This window comes from Dasypus novemcinctus, chromosome 17 (assembly GCF_030445035.2).
Source record: "Dasypus novemcinctus isolate mDasNov1 chromosome 17, mDasNov1.1.hap2, whole genome shotgun sequence".
NCBI classification, from domain to species: domain Eukaryota; kingdom Metazoa; phylum Chordata; class Mammalia; order Cingulata; family Dasypodidae; genus Dasypus; species Dasypus novemcinctus.
This window is the reverse complement of record NC_080689.1, coordinates 5261791-5280684: the sequence shown is the minus strand read 5'-3', so window position 1 is coordinate 5280684 and position 18894 is coordinate 5261791. Positions and strand designations below refer to the sequence as shown.

Genomic DNA, 18894 nt, shown 5'->3' with positions numbered 1-18894 from the left:
GTAGTCCTGGTTTCCACGAAAAAGGGTAAAAACTGGAATGTCGAGTTCAGCCCCTCTCCTGACCTCACGTTGCCGCCCTCTTCTGGGTATCCAGGAAGGGCTTGGCTCACCTTCCCTGGGAGAGATTTGGAGCCAGAGGAGACCTCAGGGCTGATTTGCTCTTCAGGAGGGAATATGACACCAGCTTGGAGTCCCCTGCCCTCAGCTGGCTCCTGGCAGACCTGAGACGGGACAAGACTGACCAGAGCCAAGGTGTCCTGTGGTGCCTGTGAGCAGCTTGGGTCAGCGTCCTTTGTGAGGCTGTTGAGGTGCTGGGGATGCCTGGAGACCCCACTACTAAGGCTGGGAACCCCGAATGTCTTCTGACCCAGCAGAGGCCACCGGGGCATCGCTGCACGGCAAGCTGAGGGGCAGCGGGCTGCGTGACCCGCGCTGGGGCCGGTCCTCTCGAGGGCACTGTTCACACACATGGGCCGTGTTTTCGTTCTGGATCTTTCGGAGGATCCATGGAGACTGTGGTGGGTCTCACAGGCCCCTCGAGACCTCCTGGCGACACCACCCCACGTCACAGACACGGACTCTTGGCCTCGTGGAGAGAGAGCGAGAATGGCTCAACACGTTTCTTCAAGTGTCTGAACATGTCTCGTTTCCTCCCACGACCGCCCAGCTCTCAGCTATGGGCTGGGGCAGTGGCGTGCAGGGGAAAGCAGGCAGGCTTTGGGGGGCTGCAGACCCAGCTCACCGCCAGGCCCAGCTCCTCGCTAGTCTTTCCCGGATCCGCTGCAGAAGCTCTGTGCCTGTCGGCTACCATCATCATTGAGAACACGTAAAATGACAAAAAGCCACTGCGGAGTCAATTGACTGCTATGAATTTGTATTTTAGCAATGGCCGTGGCACTTGCAAACCCTGGAAAGCCAGTGGTAAATAGCCACGACCTCACCCCTAAACGAGGGCTGCTACCTACCGCCCAGGTGGCCGGCAGAGCGCGTGACGTGGTTCCCACAGGAGGCGGACCTGCGGTGGGTGCTTTGTCCGCTCCCCACTGGAAGCAGGTAAGTCCCACAGGGCCTGGGGGGTTTGGTCACCACTCTTCCTCTGCAGGACCATCCAAGGACAGCTTCGGCCCCACCCAGCACCTTCTGCCTGACTTGAATTCTTTCTGCACCCTCGCTTTTCCTGCCTCTCTTTTCTTTTAAGGTTTATTTATTTAAATCCCCTCCCCCACCAGCTTGTTTCTTTCTTTTGCTGTCTCTTCTCTGTTTCCATTCGCTGCGTGTTTTTTCTGTGTCTGCTTATCTCCCTCTGTTGGGTCATCTTGCTGCACCAGCTCTCCGCGGCGCACGGGCCATCAGCTCTCTGTGGCACACAGGCCAGCCTGCCTTCACAAGGAGGCCCGGGACGCAAACCCAGGGCCTCCCCTATGGTAGGCGGGAGCCCAACTGATGGAGCCGCAGCCGCTTCCCTCCCCTGCCTTCCTTGACCTTTCTCATTGCACTTAGCCTGGAAGCCCCGTGTACGCAGCCTCATGCCTCCCGCACTGGGTGGGCCATGAGCACATCTGTGACTGTGCCACCGTCACTGGTGATAGCCCCCAGGGCCCCACCTCGGAGCAGCCGGGCCTGAGCGGAAGCCCTTGCTGAAGAGCAGTGGTGGTGGTCACTTCCGACAGTAGCGTCTTGCCTGACGGTCAAGGCAGGCGTCAGCCAGTGGTTCAGAACATCCCGTCCCTCTTCCCCGGAAAGGGAGGCTGCAGGCGCCTGGGAGGGCGGGTTCCCACAAGGAGGGCGGAAGGTGTACGGTGGGGCCAGGTCAGCTGCACGAGGGCACGCTCTCCTGGGAGCTGGGGGTCACTCACCACCAAGGAGCCTGGACGCAGTTTGACTCAGCACCTTTGGCTTCCTGCCTCCTGCTTGGACTCCTCACCCCTCTCCATGCTGGTGGAGGAGCAGAAGGACTGACAGCGGCCTTAGAGACTTCTTACCATGAAGGACCTGCGCCAGACGTCCCCTGTCCCTCTGGGAAATGTCCATTGCCCATTTCAGGAACACGGCACCGCTTACCCGTCTCCGGGGCTGCACTTGTGCTTCATCTCTTCCTTGGACATAAGCAGGAAGAAATGCCACAGCTGAAGACATTTTTCACCCCTGGCCAATTCCCTTTTCCCATGACTTTAGAAAGTTTGGGAAACCAGCACCCACCTTGCTACTTCCTACCTGGCTTTGTCTTGATCTCTCGAGCAGGTAGCTGCTCTCGCACCTGTTTGTCAGAAGTGGAACTGGAGCAAGAAACTAAGTTCGCTTATTGAGATCTGGGGTCTGAGCTCATGTGACATGTTGGTGTGGGGATCATGTGACATTGGAATGGGGAACAGACAGTAGGAGACTCAACATTTAGGCAAACCACCAATTCAGGAATGAGAGCTGCTGGTATTTCCTGCTTATTTTTGCCTTATTGGGCTAATTATGTTTCCTGTTCTCAAATATAGAAGCTGCTGGCCTACCACATTTTTAGAAATCCAGAAACAACCTACCAAATACATGCCTCCAGTACAACCAAGGTTTCATTAGATTACGTAATTAATAGTGGATAAGCAATGCTTTGAAATCCTTTTCATTAAAGGGGCCACCTAAATTCAAAGCACTATCATAACCAGACCTTATGAGGTCAGTGATTTAAAGAGAGGGTTTAAGCCATATATAAACTCCGCCAGGGGTGGGTGGCCCAGGATACAGTCCAGCAGAAGCAGGTGAGTCTGCACCCTGGCATTTAGACGCTTCCTCCACAGGGGTAGAGCCTCCCCAAGGTCAGCTCGTGTCAAAGCCAGGTGCACAGTGGTCTCCTGACCAAAGGATTCTCAAGTGTGACACCTGTGCTACAGGAGCAAGGGCCACCGCTTGTGCAAGCCTGACCTGCAGGTGGCTGCTGAGTACGGAGGACCTCCAACAGAGGGGGGCCGTGTTCTCTCTGCCAGGTCCCAAGCCAGGTGAGTGCTGATCTTCTTGACGCTTGTGAAATACGTAAGCTGCCTTTGGAAGGAAACCAAGAAGATAATCGTTGAGGAAGAAATGGAGCCCAGCAAACCTCTTCAGGATCACGTCCTCTGAAGCGCCCATGAGAGCTGCCCACAGTTTCTCTTGATTTTCGTTCCAAGGGACCGTAGTACAAGAACAAGGACACAATTACATATGACCAAATCGGGATGGGCGTGTGTGCATGTGGTAACGTATGTAAGATGTGTCCAGGCTCATGTTAATATGAAATCCAATGAAAATGAAGGGGCGTTTATGCTTAGGAAAGAGGGGGATCAATAGACCACAATGCTGAGTCTGGGAGAATAGTATCTTGGAACTGGAAAATGGGGAATGAACTAGAAATAACTCTCAACTTTTTCTTCAACCAAAAAAACCTCTTGTTTAGGAAACTTTCAGGGTTAAACTTAACCAGTTTCTATTTCAAATTGTAATAGGTACTGCGGGGTAAGATGGGCACCAAGCTACCTCCTGTCATAGTTTTGGGACTTCTGGCCCTCGTTGGTAAGTCATCAATTCACATTTAACCCTGTGATCAGGATATCTGTCCAGGAAAGCACCCGGTGCAGTCATGATTCAGAAAAGGCTACACTGACACGGGCAGTGGGCTTTCCTTCGGACCAGCCTGGCCATTAACCAACTGCTTGCTTCTAGATTTAAGTGTATTCTGCTTGCCAAGCGGGTGAAGGCAAATCAGTGGGAATTTAAAATAATGAAATATTATTGATCTACTTACTTCGTGTCTGACGATGGCCCTACTAGGCTTCTTATCTTATGAGATATATGAACATTGGGAATCAAGGCATGTGAAGAGAAAATTCTCCCCCACAGCAATGTAGAGATGGCCAGTCTCCTCAGGGGGATAAGTAAAATTCACCCATCTGTAAAATGGTTTATAACACTAAGTGAAAAACATAGCCTTTTTTTTTATTCACAATGAACATGTTAACAAATACATTTCTTACAACAAATATTTGTAGTCTTAAGGTACCAGTCAACAGTTCTTAGAACTATTAGAAAACATTTCAATATTACAGAAAAGCTTTTTTCCTATTCAGTAAGTAGACTTGGGCAGGAAATTAGTTCATAATGACAGAAGAAAAAGTAATAGATTTAAATTAAATTTCATGGTAAATTAAATTTTTATTTCTAATGTTAATAAATACTTAGTAACTCCACAGTAATACGACCTGAAATGAGAACATATTTAATTTAACCTATGTTACCCTTATTTTTTATCTTTCTAAACAAAGACAAATTGTTAATCTGGATGTTTACATCCCAGAAGTATTTGTGTCCGAAGTGTCTTAAAATTTCCTTCAAGTTTCCAATCTGAAAATCTTGTGGCAATTTTAATCGAAATTGCAGCAAGTATAGATGGGGCTTAGAACAACCGACCTTCATAATGCGCTGCACAGTGCGTTAGCAGTAAGGGCCACATGTTTTTTAGGAGGAAGTAGAGTGGGGAAGGAGCACTTTTCTGCTCCCTTATCTGACAAGTCAAGAATGGCAAAAAGAGGCCTGGGGGGCCCAAGTGCTCATCTTCCGTTTAGTGGCCTTTCTACTGGCAGCTCAAGCCTGATTTCTCAGGGTGACGCGTGGATTATGGCTCTGCCTCCCAGGCTCTTCTAGGGGCTCGCACCCCTTCATTCACCTGGTGACCCCTCCCCTCCATCCCCGCCTGTACCATGGGTGCTACGGGGACATCATGACGATGGAAACGCCTGGCGCGTCCTGTGATAGAAGCATGCTGATTAACTGCGGTAAGTGTTAAGCAGAGGTTTGCCTTGCCCCTTCATCATTTTCAGATTCTTTCTTGGGCAATAGCTTCTTTTGCTTTAAAAGCATAGCCATTATTATAACAATAATAGCAACATTAAACATTAGAGAAAAAACCAGAATCTTGACCAAACTAACAAACTGCTTCTTTTTTTCTTTAAAACAATTTATTGAAGTATGTCATTCATGCATAAGCATACATAAAGAATAAGTGTATAGTAAAAGTTGTGAACTTACAAAACAAATGTGCATATCATCGTACAGTGCTCCCGTACACCACCCCACCAGCAACACCTTGCATTGCTGTGCCACATTTGTTACAAACTATGAAAGAGCATCTTCAAAATATTACAAGCTACAGTCCATATCTTATATTTGATGTATTTTCCCCCCAACCCACCCTATTATATTTTTGTTCATAAGCCATATAATTTATCTAAAATATACAACCATTGGCATTTGGTATAATCACAGAATTGTGCATTCATCATTTCAGTCAATATTAGAGCATTTTCAGTACTCAAAAACAAAACAAACCACTATCATACCCACCCATGTTAGCGCTACTAATTACAACTCCTATGATGCAAAGCACTTCTTTTTATTTCTTCCCCATTCTTTCCAATCCTTGTCCAGATGTGTTTATTTCTATGTATTGCAATTGTTGCTCAAATAAATGTTGTATTCTGGCTTTGTTTTTTTAAATTATTCTTGTTGTTGTTTTTACTTAATGCTGCAGCATGATCATTTTAAGCAAACTTCCTGCTCTTTGTACTTCCTCTTTCGTAATCCTGTGCCAAAGTCGTCCTCCTGATGTTATCACTCCTACAGGGTGCCAGAGCTGGGAGCAACCAGAGGCCACTCCTAACCCCTTCCCTGCAAACTCTGGTCGAACACTGAGGCCCAGAAAGGGATTCCCTAGCACAGGGCCAGGCGAAAGCTTAGTCTTCACAAGGCACCAGTGGGGCAGAAAAGAGAAGAAGGAAAAGGCGAATGCAGAGCTGGTACCCATCTGTTCTGGAGTCAGAGATCCAAAGAATGTTCAGAATCGATGATCCAGACTGCAGGCAGCCGCCAGGGACTATGGTTCACACTGTATTTTGGAACCAGGTTTGCTCTGGAGTAAACACAGTTTGTTTTTTATTGACTTAGGGATCCGGGGTTCGGAAATGTTTGCTGAGATGGATTTGAGAGCCATAAAGCCTTACCAGACCCTGATCAAAGAAGTGGGACAGAGGCATTGTGTGGACCCCGCGCTCATCGCAGCCATCATCTCCAGAGAAAGCCACGGCGGAACCATCCTGCTTGATGGCTGGAACCACACAGGACTTAAATTTGGCTTGATGCAGGTGCTCTGTTTTAACAGTGACCATTCTAGTGGGTGTGAAATGATACCTTATTGTGGTTTTGACTTGCATTTTCCCAACAGCTAGTGACGTTGAGCACCTTTTCATGTGCTTTTTAGTCACTTGTATTTCTTCGTTGGAGAAATGTCTGTTCAACTCTCCTGCCCATTTTCAATTGGGTTGTTTGCCTGTTTATTGTCCACTTGTAGAATTTCTTTATATATTCTGCATATTAAACCCTTACTGGATATGCGGCTTCCAAATATTTTCTCCCATTGAGTAGGCTGCCTTTTCACTTTCTTGACAAAGGGAAATGTCACTTTGTCCCATTTACCTATCTTTTCTTTCAATGCTTGTGCTTTGGGTGTAAAGTCTAAGACACTATTTCCTACAACAAGATCTTTAAGATGCTTCCCTACATTTTCTAGGAGTTTTACAGTCCTGGTTCTTCTATTTAGGTCTTTGATTGATCCATTTTTAGTTAAAATTTGAGTATGGTGTGAGATAGGGGTCCTCTTTCTTTCTTTTGTCTATGGATATCCAGTTCTCCCAGGAACATTTGCTGAATAGACTGTTCTGCCCCAGCTGGGTGGGTTTGACAGGCTTGTCAAAAATCGCTAGGCCATAGACGTGAGGGTCTGTTTCTAAACCATCAGTTCATTTGCACTGGTCTATGTGTCTATCTTTATGCAACATTATGCTGTTTTTTTTTTTACCACTGTAGCTGGGTAATGTGATTTAAAGTCCAGAAGAGAGAGTCCTCCAACTTCACTTTTCTTTTTTAAGATGTTTCTGGCTATTCAGGGCCTCTTACCCTTCCAGATAAATTTGTTAATTGTGTTTTCCATTTGTTTAAAAGATGCTGGTGGAATTTTTATTGAGATTGCTTTGAAACTGTATATCAACTTGGGTAGAATTGACTTCTTAATGATATTTAGTCTTCTAATCCATGAGCATAGAATGTTCTTCCAATTATTTAGGTCTTTTAAAATTTCTTTTAACAATGAATTGTTTTCTGCATTCAAGTGCTTTACATCCTTGGTTAAGGTTATTTCTAAATATTTGATTCTTTTAGTTGCTATTGTACATGGAATTTTTTTCCAGATTTCCTCCTCAGATTGTGCATTACAATTGTATACAAACACCACTGATTTTTGTGCATTGATCTTGTATCCTGACACTACTAAAATCGTTTATTAGCTCTAGCAGTTTTGTTGTAGATTTTTCAGGACTTTCTAGATATAGAATCATATCATCTGTGAATAGTAAAAGTTACTTCTTCCTTTCCAATTTGTATGCCTTTTATTTCTTTTTCTTGCCTGATTGCTCTAGCTAGGACCTCCAGCACTATACTGAACAACAGTGGGCATCCTCCCTTGTCCCTGATGTCAATGGGAAAGCTTTCAGTCTTTCACCATTGAATACAATGTTAGCTATGGGTTTTTCACATATGACCTTTATCATGTTGAGAAAATTTCCTTCAATTCCTATCTTTTGTGGTATTTTTATCAAGAAAGGGTGCTATATTTTGCCAAATGCCTTTTCTGCATCAATCAATAAGATCATGTGATTTTTCTTCCTTGATTTATTAATGTGATATATTGTGCTGATTGATTTTCTTGTGTTGAACCACTCTTGAATGCCTGGTATAAATCCCACTTGATTATGATGAGTAATTCTTTTAATGTGCTCTTGGATTTGATTAGCAAGTATTTTATTGAGGATTTCTGCATCTGTATTCATGGGGGAAATGGGCCTGTAATTTTCTTTTTTCATAAATCTTTATCTGGCTTTGGTGTTAGGGTGATACTGGCTTCATAGAATGAGTTTGGTAGTGTTCCTTCTTGTTCAATTTTTTGGAAGAGCTTGAGTAAGATTAATACTAAATCTTTCTTGAATCCTTGGTAGAACTTAACCTGTGAAACCATCTGGTCCTGGGCTTTTCATTTTGGGGTGCTGCTTGATGACTGGATTAGTGATTAGTTTGTTGAGGTCTTCTATTTCTTCTAGGGTCAGTGTAGGTTGTTTGTATGTTCTGAGAAATTTTTTCCATTTCATTTACACTGTCTAGTTTTTTGGCATAAAGTTGTTGACAGTATCCTCTAATGGTCTCTCTTATTTCTTTGAGTTCAGTAGTAATGTTCCCATTATCATTTTTTATTTCATTTATTTGCATTTTCTCTTTTTTTTTTAGTCAGTCTAGCTAAGGGTTTGTTGATTTTATTAATCTTCTCAGAACCAACTTTTAGTTTTGTTAATTCTCTCTATTGTTTTTTTTGTTTTCAATTTCATTTATTTCTGCTCTGATCTTTGTTATTTCATTCCTTCTACTTGCCTTGGAATTAGTTTCATGTTCTTTTTCTAGTTTCTCCAGGTGTGTGTTAGGTCATTTCTTCTTTTTTAAAGTAAGCCCTGAGGGCTATAAATTTCCCTCCCAGCACTGCCTTCGCTGTTTTCCATAGGTTCTGATATGTTGTGTTCTCATTGTCATTCATCTCAAGATACTGATTTCTCTGGAAATTTTTTCTTTGACCCACTGATTATTTAAGAGTGTGTTGTTTAATCTCCATATATATGTGAATTTTCCCTTTTTCTGCCTCTTGTTGATTTCCAGCTTTATTCCATTATGATCATAGAAAGTGTTTTGTATAATTTTGATCTTGTTGAATTTATTGAGATCTGCTTTGTGACCCAATATATGGTCTATCCTGGAGAAATATCCATGAGCACTTGAAAAGAATGTATATCCTGCTGTTTTGGGGTGCAGTGTTCTGTATATGTCTATTAGTTTAGGCCTTTTATCATATTATTCAAGATCCTCTTTCTTTATTGATCTTCTCACCAGATGTTCTATCCAATGCTGAGAGTGGGGTACTGAAGTCTCCAACTATTGTTGTAGAGATGTCTATTTCTCCCTTCAGTTTTGCCATTGTTTGCCTCATGTATCTTGGGGCATCCTAGTTAGGTGCATTTACATTTATGATTGCTATTCCTTCCTGGTTAATCATCCCTTTTATTAATATGTAATGCCTTTTTACATATATAATATGTAAAAGTCTTGCTTTTAAAGTTGATTTCATCCAATATAAGATAAAAGCATAGCTACCCCATCTTTTTTTTTTTTTTTTTTTTTGGTTACTGCGTGCATGGAATATCTTTTCCAACCTTTCACTTTCAATGTATTGATATCCTTGGGTCTAAGGTGAGTCTCTTGCAAACAGCATGTGGGTGGCTCCTATTTTCTTATCCATTCTGCCAGACTGTGTCTTTTGATTGGGGGATTTAATCCATTAACATTCAATGTTATTACTGTAAAGGCAGTTCTTATTTCATCCATTTTGACCTTTGAATTTTATCTGTCATTTTATTTTCACCACTCTTTTGATACTTTTGGTTACTGTTACTGATACAATTATCATTTCTAGACTCTCTTCCAAGCCTCTCTCTTCTGTCTTTTCTTTTCAGGCTGTAACACTCCCTTTATTATTTCCTGCAAAGCTGGTCTTTTTGTTATAAATTCCCTCAGTTACTATTTATCTGAATGTTCTAAACTCACCCTCATTTTTGAAAGATAATCTTGCTGGACATAAAATTCTTGGTTGGCAGTTTTTCTCCTGCAGTATCTTAAATATATCATACCACTGTCTTCTTGCCTCCATGGTTTCTGATGCTATTTGGCTTTTCTTTTTTTTTTTTTAAAGATTTATTTTATTTATTTGTCTCCCCTTCCCCCCTGTTGTTTCTCTCTGTGTCCATTTGCTGTGTGTTCTTCTGCATCCACTTACATTATCTGGCAGCACTGGGAAACTGCATCTCTTTTTTGTTGTGTCATCTTGCTGCATCAGCTCTCTGTGTGTGAAGTGACACTCCTGGGCAGGCTGTGCTTTTTTCATGTGGGGCAGCTCTCCTTACAGGGTGCAGTACTTGCGTGTGGGGCTCCTCTACGCGGGGGCACCCCTGCATGGCACGACACTCCTTGCGCGCAGCAGCCCTGCACGTGGGCCAGCTCACCACATGGATCAGGAGGCCCTGAAGATCGAACCCTGGACCCTCCATATGGTAGACAGATGCTCTATCATTGAGGCACATTCGCTTCCCAAGCTATTTGTTTTTAAACATCTTTTTTTTCCTCTCCCCCTCCACCCCCAGTTGTCTGTTCTCTGTGTCCATTTGCTTCATGTTCTTGTTTTTGTCTGCTTCTGTTGTCAGCGGCACAGGAATCTGTGTTTCTTTTTTTGTTGCGTCATCTTGCTGCGTCAACTCTCCGTGTGTGCAGTGCCATTCCTGGGCAGGCTGCACTTTCTTTCGCGCTGGGTGGCTCTCCTTACAGGGTGCACTTCTTGCGCATGGGGTTCTCCTATGCAGGGGGTACCCCTGCATGACACGGCATTCCATGCTCATCAGGACTGCACATGGGCCAACTGCACACGGGTCAAGGAGGCCTGGGGTTTGAACCACGGACCTCCCATGTGGTAGATGGACGCCCTAACCACTGGGCCAAGTCCACTTCCCTTAAACACCTTTTAAAATTTTATTCTCACTCTCTCTTTTTTGGTATAGTAGAATGCTGAACTAAAACTATGCCATGTCCACTTCTCCCAAATCTTATTTTGTTTCTATGACTCTCTTCCTTGTAAAAGAAAGGAGAGCTTTGACTCTGTGGAGAAAAAGGAAAGAGGCCAAGGCCAGTATCTGAAATTGAACATAAGGAGGAGAAATCAAGGACATGAGAAAAATGGGTTGCTTTATCCAGATGCTGACATCATTATCCAAATTTTTTAGCTCGATAAAAAAATGTTTCATCCTGTTGGTGCCTGGGACAGCAAAGAACACCTGTTGCAGGCTGTTGGGATTCTAACAGATAGAATTAAGGCAATGCAGAAAAAGTTCCCCACATGGAGTGCGGTTCAACATCTCAAAGGTAGGCACGTTTTTAATGCTTTGTTTACATGCACAGTGAGTGAGATGCTGATTGCCAGGTGCACCCTAGGCCTCCTTGGTGGGTCCCCATTGGGTTGTAGTAGGTCTGGGAGGAGCTGCTGGCAGCCTTCCTTAGCACTGAGTGCCTGAGTTACTTTGGGTGATCCTCTGTGCCCAACTCCATTCTCTCTCCTCCTAGGTAGTGAAGTTGCTACTGCATTTCTCTTTGGATATTGCATCAAAGAGTGATGCCTTGAGAGTTAATGAGGTCATTCCAAAGAGGATGTTTCCCCCTCCTCTGATAGATTTTCTTTCTAATACAAGAAACTATTAACCATTTTCAGAATGGTTTGAATAAATTTTCACTCTGTGAATGGCCACGTGGAGACCTCTGTTTTCCTGACCACACCCCCCAAAACTGAGTTAACTCACTAGCCTTCCCTCTAAATTAGTTCTTCCACATTTTTTGTCCCTGCAAAAGGCACTATAATATATCCAGTGATCCTAGAGAGAAAACCAAAGACCAGATTGTATTCTTAGGATTTCCTGCCTCTCTTCACATCCAAACCACATCATTCCCTCTTAAGTCTACCTTATGTAGCCCCGTGGTATATACTACCTTCTTTCCCTCCACCCTTTTGGAGCCTTAATTTAGAAAAGTCTCAATTTTCTATTTCAAGGTCCTTGAAGCAGAGATTAGGACCAGGGGCTTTTTCTCTAGATATCAGAGTAGAGCATAATAATGAGTTTAATAAGTAAATATTGAAGATAAAATTCTTGGGTAAAATAGCATACATACACATACCTCTATGAAGGACTATGTCTTGGGTACCACTGTGTTTCCCATGCTCAGTGTGGCACAGATCCTGGTACCTAATAGGTTCTTAATAATGTTTATTGGATGACTGAATGAGTGTGTCAGCAAATAAGTGAATTGTTGAATGAATGAGAGAATGCTTCAAGCATCTCAAACTGAAGATTTGCCGGGGATCTGACCTCATACTGTCAGGTCTGGAGTATATAAGAAGCAAATCCAGCTTTTGTAGAAAGAAAAACAAAGTCTTAAAAAATAAAGAAAGAGAGAGGGAGAGACGGAGGGAGTGGGGTGGGGGGAAGGAAAGAGGGAGGGAGGGAGGGAGGGAGAGAGGGAGGAAGAAAGAAAGAAAATTTCCCAGTTGATTCTCCAGGCAGCATACACTTTCAGAGGGGAGGAAGGGAAAAGAAAACCCTGGGACTGGCTGCTTTCTGCTATGGAAGATTTGCCTGGATGACTGATGCCCTGCAAATGCTTATATCTTATTTCTGCTGAGAGTAAATATTTTAATAGAAGCATTTGTTTTTCTTTTCAGGTGGTCTCTCGGCCTTTAAGTCAGGAGTCGAAGCCATTGTCACCCCTTTGGATGTAGACACTGACTTTTTCAATGATCTTGTTGCACGTGCTAAATTCTATAAAAGACACGGCTTCTAGGAAAAGCTGTGTGGCTGGCCAGGGTGGCTGAGAGCGCAGATGGCCTCTTACCAGGAGGGCACCAAACACTGGCAAAGGAACAAATGCAACTATGGTAGAAAATTCATTTTCTGGTTTTCTTACTGAAAATAAGCATTAAAAAGAAAATGTACCCAACTTACAATATAGCTCCCATGAAAGGTAGATAGACATACATAAAATTGTTTTGTCGTAAATGTGCATATCATGAAAAGTGAAGTCTGCGTGTTCCGGTTGGGCCTCATTTTAGCCCATGATTTCATGTCAGCCTGCTTCCTGTCTTATCAGAACTGCTACCCAGAAGTTTAAGGAAGCCCGATGTGAGCCTTTACTCAGTGCCTAAGTCACCAGGGCTTTGCTCGTGAGAAGGACCTAGCTGATACGGCAGTGCAGCCATGGGGCAATGGAGAAGGTAGGGATGGAATCCCAGCTCCACGAGGAACCCAGAGCTGACTGCGGGAGAGCAGACCTTCCTTCCATGACGTACACAACCTCCCTCAGGCCCACGCCAACCTCCTGTGTCATTATCTTGTTTGCTGAGGATCCAAGGACTGGCTTCCTTCCTGCTATTTTCAGTAGCTGCTGCCACATACCTCTCTTAGGGTGACCTCTCCCCCCCAGAACTCAGCTGAAGATAAGCACATGGGACCCAAGGTCGTTACCATTATTTGGTTGCAAGAAAAAGTTACCAATTCTGGAAAATGTAAGGGAAAAAAAAAAAACGGAACTTACTGGAAGGCTATGAGAAATCTCACAAAGTCAATGGGAAGGTCAAGGACGTGACTGGGAACCTGGTACCTCTGGGGTTTGGGTAGCAGGAACTGGTTGCGCATTCTTTATAGAATCCCCACTGCATGGCTAAATTAGCACCCTCACTACATCTTTTCATCACTCTGTTCCAGAGCCATAGTCCTGGGAGAGAGATCTGATTGGCTTATCCTGGGTCATCTACCCCTTGGCTGCTTTGCTTTTCGATCTTGCCCGGACTACCCCCAATGGAGAAGAGGCAGTTCCCTAGAAGGACACCAGGCACTGTTTGCAGCGTTTAGTTCCACAGTCAGAAGAAGACACACATGATAAAATGTTGGCGCGTAATGCTCTTAGAGTCCCTACAGACACGGCCCCTGCTGGGACTTCAGCCCTCACTTCCTTCTGAGATGGTCAATAAATGATTCTACTCACTACTTCTCTTTCTGAGGGCGAACCAGAGCCACACCCACCTATATCTGAGCACCCTTGGAGAAAGTCAAGGAAACCGTTTTCCCCCCAATGTCCTCTCAAGCCAGCCTGAAGATGTGGCCCAGGAAGGTCGGGGCCTCCTTTGTGTTACTGGGTGGGACCAGCGGTCAGCTGGTGGGGCAGCCTGCACCACAGAGGCCAGAGCTGTTCTGACTGGCCGAGGCCTGCGCTGTACCTGCTGTTAGATACTCTACCTACCGTCCCTGTGTGTGGACAAGCCAGGCCGACCTTTAGACTTCCACTTTGTCACTTTGTTCAAGAATGATTTCTTCTGGGCTTTTCCTTGCCAGCATGTAGCTGGTTATGCTTATTCACTAGAACGGTTAGTACATTCTTACCCTTTCTCTCTCTCAGCCATACCTCACAGAACTGTAGACATCAATGCTGAGAACCTTAGCAGAGGCCACCGAAGCTGAAGCTTTCTTCCCTGCCTTCCTCTTTCAGCATTCCCTTCTAATGCTAGAAGAGCAGATCTGAAAAATGGGACTGAGAGTATGCCCTACCTCGGGATATTATGATGTTTGAGAACTCACTTAACTCTCTCAGCGGTGTGGTGCGGTGGCCTCGGTGCCATTGGAGGGACAGGCGTGGGCAGCAGGGGCTCATGAGGACACAGAATTTCTGGGAGAGGGATGGCTGAAAGTGGAGGGACTCTGTGTTAGTCTGCTAGGCTGACAAAAGCAATGTTCCAGAAATGGGTTGGCTTTTGCAATGGAGGGTTATTAACCTAAAAGCTTACCGTTTCAAAGCTGAGAAAAACGTCCTAATCAAGGCATCATCAAGCAATGCTTTCTTCCTGAAGACCAGCTGCCTGAGATCCTGGACTCCTCTGACACATGGCAAGGCATATGGCAGTGTCTGCTGGCTTCTCCTTTCTCCTCTGGATTTTGTTGCTTTCACCCTCCTGTTTCTGTGGCTTTTTCTTTCTTGTCATCTGAATTTCAATCTCTTACAAAGGACTCTAGTAAGTGGATTAAGACCCCTTACTGAAGTAACTTAATCCAAAGGCCCTTATTAGAAGTAACCTAATCAAGATGTCCCGTCCACAAGCGGTTTACACCCACAGGAACAGATTAGCTTTAAGAACGTGATACTTTCAAACCATCTCAGACTCTGCAGACAAAGTGACTGACTTGCAACATTCGCCGTTGCCAGTCCAACTGGGGTTCAGCCTAGGAGGCAGCAGATTTGGTCTGACAATGATTCAAGACATCTGTTTGCTATAGTGGGTGCAGACCTGTAGCACATGAGCAGCACGTTAGAGCTTTTGACCACTGTGCTATCATGAGGGTTTGTAGGGACAAGCTGGAGTTAGAGCATTTGTGTTCTGTTTGTAGTATATGTTGCTGCATACACAGAAGCACATCCCAAAGTCTCCTGCAACCATTTTACCGAGCAGTAAAATACATCTCGCTCCTCTATAGTAGCACCCAAATCTGCAAAACTGGACAGTCAGCCTGAGACTGAACCGCGACCTGAACCGTGGCTACTTGCCGTTTGTCCTACTGTCTAGAGGCATGCATTATTTACCTATGGCTGAACAGCAAAATGATCACAGACTCAGCAGCTTGTAATTGCACCCATTTGTCAACGTGCAGTTTCTGTGGGTCAGGAGCCTAGACACAGCTTAGCTAGGTCCACTATGGGCTGCAGGCAAGGTGTTGGCTGGGGAAAGAGCTGCCTCCAAACTCGCATGGCCTTGGTAGAATTGCATTCCTTGTGGTTCTGTTTCTTGTTGTTTTCTGAAGTTTCCCCCCACTTCTAGAGGCCAGCGGCAGCTCCTTGCCAGATGAGGTTTGCCATCAGGGTCGTCTGCTTCCTCAAAGCCAGCAAGGGAGTAAGAGAGACTCTAGCAAGATGGGTGCCGCAATGTTAGGGAATCACCTACATCCATGCTCTCTTGCTGGAATGCTGTATTCCAATAACTGGAAGCAAGTCACAGGTCCCAGCCACACTCAAGAGGTGGGGCTCATACAGGGCCTGAGCACGAGGGGGCAGTATCTTTCTGCCATAGGTAATCAGTCAAAATGGACCCATCAATTCTTAACGTATTTGAAGGCACCCAGCACATTTCCAGGACTCCATAGACAAAGGGGTTGACTTTGCAATATTCGCCATTCCAGCCTAAGTGAATTTTAGCTTACAAGGCAGCCCTTAATTTCCCTGCCTGCTGAGGACAGAAGGAGCAGAATTACCAGCTACTTCTGTCTAATTGTCATTTCAATATTTACTTGTACTGAATTTTAAATCTTCCTGGAAAAAACCTTTTGTTGTGAAATAGTATACAGACAGAAGAGTTTCTGTGTAATAATAAAACATTTACCAAAATAAACTATCAAGGCTTTCCAAAAAGATCAGCCACAGAACTTGAGGAGATATTTGCAACACCTAAGAAAATATATGTTTATTCAAATGTGTCCATTATCCCCTTATTGTTAATGCTTCTTGTGTCTTATTTAAGAAATATTTTCTATCCTGAGATACTCTGCTACATTACTTCCAAAAGCCGTATTACTTCTAAGTACTAAGGTCTTTGCCTTTCACATGTAAGTTTAAGAACCACCAGGTTTGGTAGGGTGTGATATAGAGACCAAATAATTTTAATCTACATGTAATTACCAAATACTGTCCCAAAATCACTTACTGAAAAGATTATCTTGTCCCACTTCCCACCATACCACCTCTGTTCCCAAGCCCTCTACTCTCTTCATTGGTTTATTTATCTTCACTGCACCAAGACCAAACTCTCTGAGTTGCTGTAGCTTTATTTATAAGTCTTGATTTCCAGTCGAGCAAGTCCTACCATCTTATTTTTTTCTTTAAGTGGAATGAAAAAACAGACAATGCTACAAGTTCTAAAGACAAGAAAGATATATCTTCTTATTAAAGACAATATTTTCTTATTATTAAGAAAATTAAATGAACAACCCTACACCATGAAAATCAAAAGTTTGTTTCACATGGACAAATTCCTCAAAAACAAATTCAACTTAAGAGTTGGCAGAAGAAATATAAAATGTAAATAGTTTAATATCTGTTAAGGATATTGAAGGTGTTGTTAAAAATATCACAAAGAAACCCTCAACATTCTTTAAGTATTCAAAGAAGAAATAACACCAATCTTGCGAAAAGTTTCCCAGAGAATAGGAAATAAGGTTTTTTTGTAGTTTGCTCTTTCGGATTAAGGCAAGTCCCTTCTATTCCTAGCTTGCTAAGAATTTCTACAATAAATGGTGTATTAGTTTCCTGTTGCTGCTATAACAACTTACCACAAATGTAGTGGCTTACAACACAAATTTATTCTTTCAGTGTTCCGTACTCTAAGAGCTCAGACTCTTTATAAGGTCATGACTTCATAACTCTTTTTAAGAGGCCATCAAAACCTTGAGTCCAAAACTTGAAAAGGACATTACTAGAAAGAAAAATTTACCATTCTCTCTTTGTATTAGATGCCAAAAATTCTTAGTAAAATATTAGGAAAATCCAGAGATATAGAGAAAATTATTCATTGTCACCAAGTGGGGTTTATTCAAAATATGTAAGAGTGGTTTAATATTAGAAAAAACAGTCAATGAAATTTATGACATTAACAGAAGAACCAAAAAAACTATATAATCCCAGTGGGATGCAGAAAATGCCTTTTACAAAAGTAAGTAAACTTTTCTGGTAGACTGGATAACAGGCCCCCCAAAATGCCCACCTCCTGTTCCGTGGAAGGGACTTTGTAGGTATGATGAGGTTGCATCTTTTCCGATGAGAGAGCATCCTGGATTATCCAGGTGGTCCCGAAGGAAGCGGTCAGAGGAAAAAGGTCAATGAATGTTCCACAGAAGCAGATTGCAGTGACGGGGCCACACGCAAAGCTCTGCTGGCAGCTGTGGAAGCTGCAAAGGCCAGGACCACCTTCTCCTCTGAAGCCTCCAGGAAGCAGCCTGCTGACAGCTTGGTTTAGCCCTTGAATTCAGGAGCCACGTGGGGATGTGTTCTAACACCACATCTATCCAACACGCCACTGCAACAGGGCAACAGAAATAAAAGACGTAAGGATTGGAAACAAGAAAATAAAACTGTCATTGTATAATTAAAAAACAAAAGACTCTATAGGCATTAATTTATCGGCACCTATTAACATTAAAACTTACAGGTGAATTTATCAAGGTTGCTGGTATGTAAAATCAGTGTACCTTTACATTGAAAACTACAAGTGTTTTTGAAAGAAATTAAAGACCTAAATAAATACCATGTTCAGACTCATGTTGTAAAAATAAATGTCGATTCTTCTCCCAAATTAATCTTCAGATTTCAACCAAAGACAATTAAAATTCAAGCAGGATATTTTTGTTTGAAGAATGGACAGATTTTTTTCTTTTAAGATTTATTTTTTATTTATTTCTCTCCCCTTCCCTGCCCCCCCCCCCCCCCGCCAGTTGTCTGCTCTCTGTGTCCATTTGCTGTATGTTCTTCTGTGTCCGCTTGTATTCTTGTCAGTGGCACCAGGAATCTTTGTCTCTTTTTGTTGCATCATCTTGCTGCATCAGCTCTCCTTGTGTGCGGCGCCACTCCTGGGCAGGCTGCACTTTTTTCAAGCTGGGCAGCTCTCCTTACGGGGAGCACTCCTTGCACGTGGGGCTCCCCTACGCAGGGGACACCCCTGCGTGGCACGGCACTCCTTGCACGCATCAGTGCTGCGCATGCACCAGCTCATCACGTGGGTCAGGAGGCCTGGGGTTTGAACCCTGGACCTCCCATGTGGTAGGCAGATGCTCTATCCATTGAGCCAAATCTACTTCCCCAATGGACAGATTTTTAAAATTATGTGTAAATGGAAAAGGACAGAGTATAACAGGTACCCTGGAAGAAGGAAAATTCTAGAGGATGTATATTATCAGATATCAAGACATTTTAAAAAGTTAGTATTTCAGTGTGTTATTGGTGTACTGATTCATAGACACCAAAGGTTCAGAGACAGACTGGCACTTATTTGCACACAGGTGTCACTACGATACCATGGGAAAGGGCTGCCTTTTCTATGAATGGTGCTGGGTCAAATGCATATCCATCTGGAAAAAAGTGTAACTGACCCTTTCCTCACCT

General features: G+C 43.7%; 1 protein-coding gene across 1 annotated transcript; it reads left to right on the top strand.

Moving 5' to 3' along the window:
* LYG2 (lysozyme g2) lies at positions 1 to 18050 on the top strand. Its single transcript, XM_004458052.4, has 6 exons — positions 1 to 1053; positions 3468 to 3534; positions 4653 to 4793; positions 5962 to 6158; positions 10938 to 11076; positions 12425 to 18050. Exons 1-6 carry the CDS (start codon positions 886 to 888, stop codon positions 12541 to 12543), a joined length of 831 nt encoding a protein of 276 aa, XP_004458109.2. The 5' UTR covers positions 1 to 885; the 3' UTR covers positions 12544 to 18050.
* Positions 18051 to 18894: the final 844 nt, after the last annotated feature.